The sequence below is a fragment of the Sinocyclocheilus anshuiensis genome, unplaced genomic scaffold (genome assembly GCF_001515605.1).
Source record: "Sinocyclocheilus anshuiensis isolate Anshui unplaced genomic scaffold, SAMN03320099.WGS_v1.1 scaffold1154, whole genome shotgun sequence".
Taxonomy (NCBI): Eukaryota; Metazoa; Chordata; class Actinopteri; order Cypriniformes; family Cyprinidae; genus Sinocyclocheilus; species Sinocyclocheilus anshuiensis.
The window spans coordinates 2341715-2349197 of NW_015542345.1; the positions used below are offsets into that span (position 1 = coordinate 2341715).

General features: G+C 37.0%; 1 protein-coding gene across 5 annotated transcripts in view; it reads left to right on the plus strand.

Annotated features, from left to right (window-relative positions):
* The window catches only part of LOC107691325 (putative beta-lactamase-like 1), a 25822-nt gene extending 21279 nt beyond the window's left edge, over positions 1 to 4543 (plus strand). For 4 of the 5 annotated variants that reach the window (XM_016489878.1, XM_016489876.1, XM_016489877.1 and 1 more), the window contains 3 exons: positions 1713 to 1960; positions 3074 to 3179; positions 3402 to 4543. In XM_016489878.1, the coding sequence (XP_016345364.1) occupies positions 1713 to 1960; positions 3074 to 3179; positions 3402 to 4380 (1333 nt within the window). In that variant the 3' untranslated portion in view covers positions 4381 to 4543. The remainder of the gene's footprint in view (positions 1 to 1712; positions 1961 to 3073; positions 3180 to 3401) is intronic. The other variant, XM_016489879.1, reaches the window with a different exon arrangement.
* Positions 4544 to 7483: the final 2940 nt, after the last annotated feature.

Here is a 7483-nt window from a genome sequence, read left to right on the forward strand (position 1 = left end):
TGATTTGGACCCATATAGCTGCAATCATTTAAGCATCATCACCTAAGAGCTATGCTGCTCTTTTTCAGTGAAGAAGCACACAGCTCCACAGTTAGAGCCCAATTATCTGCCAAGCCTGATTTAATCAGTCCAAATCCACTTCTAATTTGCTCATTTTACATTACACAGTGGAGCCATTTCAAGCACCACAGTTTAACGTTGTTGCATTTTCAAAGTGGACAAAAGCAAGACTGTTCTCTCTATTGAAAGCCATGGACTCAATGTTGTTATTGTTTTGTTTGTTTGGTTTTTTTTGTGTTTTTTTTTTGTTGGGGGGGGGGGGCATTTTTAGGCACATGTCAACTTAAAAAAAAAAAAAAGAAGAATTGACATGACTACCAGGACTATTTAGAAGCTCATACAGAAGCAAGGAATGTTTATGTGAATGTTTCATTCCCTTGAATTTCTACAGAAGGCATGTTTTGAGAGAGAGAGAGAGAGAGAGAGAGAGAGAGAGAGAGACATATTTAGTTCCCACAAATTCAGAAATCATTCCCACAACTATTTAATTTAGACTTGGAAAGGGTAGAAGGAGAGTATAAGAAAATCTGGGTGTGTTCTGCCAACCAATAGCATGCTGTTTTGTGCATTCAAAAGGAATTGGCATCCACTCCATGAATCATAATAATATACCTTATTTCTATCTGAACTATAGCCTAACACCACCAAAATATCTTTTGTAGATTTTACATTTACAAAGGGAAAGGGTTTGTACAAATGTTGCATAATTTGCATTTACATCACACACACATTTCCCTTAGTTTTTAAAACCTCTCAATGGATTGTATTGCTGCTGTGTTTGAGGCCAAAGATTATTTCTAAAGGTCCTGAGGGTTGGCAGCTGCATGGTATGGTCTTGAATACAGATGATGAAGCTGCTGGTTTTTATCAGATCTTGAGAATGTATAGCCACTTTCTCTGCCTTCTGAGAAGTAATCTTTTCTGAGTCCTGTTAATGCTACTGAGCTGCTTTTCTCTAGTTCTAGCTGTAAAGATCATCTTGTACACAACCCAGCTATTGTTTGCATGCATGGCTCAAACTATTGTAATGGATTGTGGAATGGTTTTATGACATTTTCAGAGTCAAGGGTGTTCACAAATATAATCCATCTTTGAGTAGCGAGGTGTTTTGACCTGCATACTCACATGGCTGAGACGTATATAGGATTTATGAGGGTACACTGTTAGGAGATGTCATTTTCATTGTTCAAAAGGCTGAGATTGAACTCATAAACCATTCAAGGACAGTCTCAGTGTCAAGTTCTGACGCACACTGGGTTGGCTAGTCAATCAACGTCACACAATGCAAACACCTGAACAAGTCAGGAATTGTTAAAAGCCTTTTCAGAACGTAAAGCCTATTACAACAGTGAAATTTGGAAATATGACAGTTTTATTGAAATACACAAAAAATAAAAACTCCAGTGAGGCAGGGATTTTTTTATGACATCCTTTGATGCTTAAAGTAGCATTATACTTGACTTGATGTCTAGCAATTCCATTGCATTTTAATGATTAATAATTCATTTTCATTGCTGATCTCACAGCACCAGTGTGGAAGCTGTTGTCATTTTTTCATAACCAGATTATTTTCATAAATAATAAAAATCTTATTTTGAGCACATTAGAATATAGAAAACGTCTTAATCTTCTGCATGGTTGCCCTTCTGTAGAATTGCCAGTGTATCCAAGATCTTTCCCACCCTGATGCTGTATCGGCTGTGGGAAGATGGCAAAGTGGGCTCTCTGGATGACCCACTGGAGAAGTATGTGGACAACTTCACCATTAAAAACCCCTTGGGCAAAAGCAGAGACTCTGAGCTGAAATACGTCACTGATGGGCTGATCTTCCTTGACAGCGGTGAGGTTCAAATCCGATCGTCCTCTGTAACATTAAGAAGAATGGCCAGCCAGCTTTCTGGTAAGTTTTCAGCTTCCAGTCTTGTGTCAAGAAGCAATTCCATGTAATAACCATAGCAGTAGGTCAAAATGAATGTTTCTTTGAACTCAGCGGTGGGCCAGCTGTCTGACCTCAATTGCTAGTAGTGAACATGGACAATTTAGTGGAACAAACTCAAGAGCTCAGAATTAAAAACAAGAAACTCATCTATTGCAATGTCACAGTAATGAAAGTAATGTACCTGTAGTGACCGGCGAAATACGCCTTCACTTGATGTGTGTGATTACTGATCTCGGCTGCTATGCCAGCTAGGTAAAATTAAAAGTGAATAGAATGTTTAATCCTTTCAGTGCAGAAATTAAACAGTCAAAGCTCTCATCAGTGTTAAAGTCTATTGCTGTTGCTGTCTTCAGTAGTTTGCTGTTGTTCCATCTCATCCATTCTTTTTTTCAAATGTAAAGCAATGGACACGGACAGTGTTACGACTTTGGACAAACTTAATTTATGCAGAAAAATTCAACGCTTATATCCAAACTGATCATACAGAGTATGTCTGGTTAGAAAAATCTGGTTGTGCACATGCAGAACATGCTTTACTATGCTGATGATGAAATTTCGGTCACACACACTGTATGCATACCTTAGCGTACACATAGTTTTAGAACTAAGAAGCGTTTTTGTTGCTCTGTCTTTAAACTCGAGTGTAAATGTCCAGTTACTCACAAGCTGCTGCCAATTTTGAGTCCGATATAGGTTTTAACTCCAAAATCCTTCAATAATAACCTCTTTGCAGAGCCCGCACTACATTTATCCTCCTTCATCCACATTTCCTTACTGTAACTTGGCAGGCCATGTTTCAAATGTAGAAAGTTAAATTATTTATTCTGACTTTTGAATTATTGCTTAATCAGATTATTGTTCTGAATGAACAGGACAAACTATTTTGTCCTTAGTTTCAATACAGGCTCTTCCTGTGGAGAAAGTTTGGTGTTCTGAACGTTTTTGTTCATAGTACAAGTTTTTTGAACCCTTTAAGAGAACATGAATTTCCCTAAGCCGCTTGAAGCAAATTGCTTTTGAAAGAGTCACAATTATGCATTATTCACCATATTGTATTTTTTATTTTTTTTGAAGGTCTACCCAGAAGACTCCGTGGAACTAATTTACTGTGGAAAGGGAAGACCAAGGCTGCAATCAACCTCCTGCAAGATGATGTGCTCGTTGCTGATCCAGGGACCAAGTAAGTTTCCGCCGCATTAATTTAGCTGATTTATGTAACCGTATTTGTTCCTATCAGCTACTTTAATTGAACTCATTTTGTGTCATCTGAATTGCTGTTTCTCTGTTGAAAGGTTATGGACCGTGACGATAATGATAATAACTTTTCTGTTGTCTCCTAATAGCATGCCTTTGAGGTTGAAGGAAGATTTAACGTATTGTTCTCTTCAAATTTCCCTGTTAGATGTCACTACAGCAATTTGGCGTTCTCTTTGCTCGCCCATGTCCTATCTGAGAGAGTTGTGGGTATCAATTATCAGCGATGGATCACGGATAACATTCTGGGCAGGCTGGGAATGGAGGACACAGGGTTTGACATCAACCCTGGTATCCAAAGTCAAATGGCTTTAGGTGTGTACGCCAGTGGCCAAACAGCACCTCTTTATGACTTGGGTTGGTACCGCCCCTCGGGCCAGATGTATTCAACAGCTGCTGACATGGCTAAATTATCAATGATGTTACTGGGAGCCTATCACCGCAAGCTATTGAAGCCTGACACTTTAAAAATTATGCTAACCCCTCTGTTCCGCTGCAACAAAGACTACTTCGCCAACCGCACCGGAACACCGTGGGAAGTGAAAGAACAGATGGGTTATGAAGTGCTTCGCAAGGATGGTGATCTAGATGGCTACTCCGCTACATTCTCTCTGGTGCCTCGGCTTAAGCTAGGATTGGTGGTGCTAATGGCAGGTACACAGCCACAGAACCAGGATATGGTTTCAAAGGCCTACTCGCATATCATTCCCGCCATAGAGAGGGCCTTCAGGGAGGCCAGGCGGTTTCTTATTCCTCCCCCCAGTCCTGCACCCTACGTCGGCTTTTACACTTACGGCAACATCACGTTTTATGAGATTAAAGCAGGGCCAGATGGTGTCTTGATCATGCAGCAGTTTGGACCTCAAATAGAGGATCTCATCCCTGAGCGGTACCAGACCATAAAATTGAATTACCTAGTGGACCGAGTCTTTAGAGTTGTGTTTGAGAAAGAATATCCTTGCGTGCTGCGTGTCAACACCGCATCCGTGTCCCTCGAAGCTCAAGACGGGCAGCTGTTTAACTTTTATGTCTTTGACAAGAAAGGCGTGTCTCCTGGATTCGATGCTCCAGGGCTCAACACATATAATGTGATTAGAATATCCCGCAGACCTACATTCTCTAACTGAGGATGAAATGGTTACTGAAAACTGTGCTCTGAGACACTGGGGGTTTATATACAAGCGATTGAATCAAATCATAACAGTGGATGGTTATCACTGTCATTGTTTTTCCTGTAATAGCTAGTTTACCCTGTGAAATTTCAGCATAACCTATATTTGCACATACGTTCATATCCTTATATGTATGTATAGTAGGAACATCCTTGGAATACTTAAAGGGATAGTTCACCCAAAAATGGAAATTAGGTGTATATGACTTTCTTCTTTTAGACAATATATATATATATATATATATATATATATATATAAATGTCCTTATATTTCATACATCATATCCTTCCTATATATATATATATATATGTATATAAACTGCCATTGTTTATAAAAAACCTTTTTGTACAGTTAGCATCATACATAATTTATTAAAGGTATTTCCTCATTATGAATGATCCATGTTTTTTTTTTTCCCAAGCAAAATAACATTATTTGAATAATGAGCTCTTATGGAATTTATCTCATTGGGTTTACTGGTCTCACTAAATCACTGTCACATTTTTATTTTCTATGCTATTGCAACTGAATATGCAGAAATAAATCAAGTTTCCAGTGCTTTAATAGTCTTTTATGCAAAATAAGCTTTGTTTTAAGTCCTGTTCTATGTAGGAATATTAATGTGATGATTATTTAAAAGTTCAAAGAAAAATCTTTTAAAAAGATTTGAGAATGACAATCATTTTGATTGTAAATTTTCAACATGTCCATAAATAGCATTGAAAGGTCATTACGGATTCTCTGACTTTTAGCATTTTGTACTTGGGTTTTCAATCTCCTGTGTTTTATTATTATTATTATTATTATTATTATTATTTTTATTATTTATTTATTTTTAAGAATAAGAATGTAATTATGAGGATGCAAATGAGTTTTGTCTCCCAATATTTGCTTAGGTCTAATTTGTATAGCTGAATTAATACAATTTATTTACAAAACTATACCAAACATACCAAAATAAACCTAGGTATCTGCAATGGGAACCTAATTCTGCAGTATGTGCTAAAATAGGGGATTTGGAAAGACATACCTGCTAAAACTGATAACATATTCAAAACCTTTTTAATACAGTGTGCAAAATTAGTTTATGCATGTATCTATACTTGCAAATGATTTTTGTATTGTATATGAACTTAGTGTTAAACCCAATGTTTTTCTTCTCTCTCTCATGTTCTATAAATTACAGATATCAAAATCTCCCCATGAGACAGCGACCTATTCGTCTCACATTTTTGTCACAGCTGCTAGATTAAACTGTCAACAAGCAAGGTCACTAACATGGGAAAGAAACAAATAATGAGCACTATTTGAAAAGTAAAGCCACAGTTCTCCAATGTATTTAGTGGTTACAGTCCACAGTTACAAGAAATATTCTAATTCTCATCATGTTGAATTCTAGTAAAGCACTTTTGGCACAAACATTTCTAAACCAACAATACAACTCCATAATTGCAACATTTAACCAGAATCCCTGCACACAGCATTCTTGTACCTGACAAGCCCCTGCAGTTAATGTGCCATGCAGTTCTTATTGTTCTATTTTCATGATGAATTTTTCCAATGACTCCCTTCTGGCACAAGTATTACTTCCTCTCCTCTCTAGTGCTGGAGGAAAATAGATCCAGGGAACGATATGCTTTTTTCCTTCTTTTCATGTCACAAATGACAAAAAGAACAACTTATTCCCACCAAGCCTGACGGCGCTCGTTTGAAATGAATATTGTCCATATTATGACTTTTTATACAAAAGAGTAATATAGTTTCGATTTAGATGTGCAGGACATCCATCCACATGCTAATAGATAGATAGATAGATAGATAGATAGATAGCTTATTTTATACTGTGCATTATATCTATACAATCTACATAAATTATCTAAATGCATACATCCTAATTTGAATGAAAAGCTTTTGAGTAAAGAAACAAGTATAGTTATGCCTTCACACAATATGACAAGCTGAATTAGGTAACACTTTATTTTGAGTCCACTTTAGACAATCTACTACTAACTCTGCAACTACATGTCAACTAGCAGTCATTATTAGTCAATATTAATAGACTGTCTGCTTAATATCTGCTAACATTTTATTTTGATGGTCCCCCGACATTCTACGAACTATATAAGTAACTTTGCAAGAACACATCGACACATCGGGGGGGTTTAAAGATGTAAAATATCTAAAATATCTAAATATCTAAAATATCAGGGGGTAAAATTTTTTAAAATTTTTAAAATTTTTACCAGGAGACCCCCCTCGAAACACGATTGGGCTGGTTTTGGGCTAGTTTTGAGTAGCAATTGGGTGGGTTTTGTTGTGAAAACCTGGCAACCCTGCACACGAGTCCGGTGGAGAGAAGTTCTTCAGTAGTTATGTGTAAGTAGGCTGTCAAGGCTATTTTATTCACTTTAAACATCGGATGAAGTGTTTTTTTCTCTTTAATACAGATGATGCTGGATCATTAATAAATTAGTCATGACAAAATATTATGATATCCGATGTATTTTTCTATGAGCGATAATAAGTTTACCTAGCTTAGCTTGTTTAATACTGTAGCTTGTTGGATAGTAAGTCACCCACTACAACTAACAGGGCGATAAGCCTGAGTGTATAAAGGCCTCCTGTAGAATCGATGACCCCAATCAACTTTTACTTAGCTTAAAAAAATGCTTCCCTTCATCTCAGTGGAATAAGATTTTGTGACTTTTCAACATTTTATATCTATATTCACATAAAAAAAACTGGGCTTGATTCGGTTGTTCTGAAGGTATGTAAATTTTTTTTTTACAAATCGGTCCCTTGGGGTCAATATGACCCCACATTGAAATGAATGGGAAATGACAGACATACACACACACACACACACAGACAGACACATACACTCTCTCTCTCTCTCTCTCTCTCTCTCTCTCACACACACACACACACACACACAGACAGACACATGCACTCTTTCTCTCTCTCAATTTCAATTTCAATTTAAGAGTTTTATTGGCATGACAAAAATTATACATTTGTATTGCCAAAGCAATTGCAGCTGGACTGCTTACAAATAGTA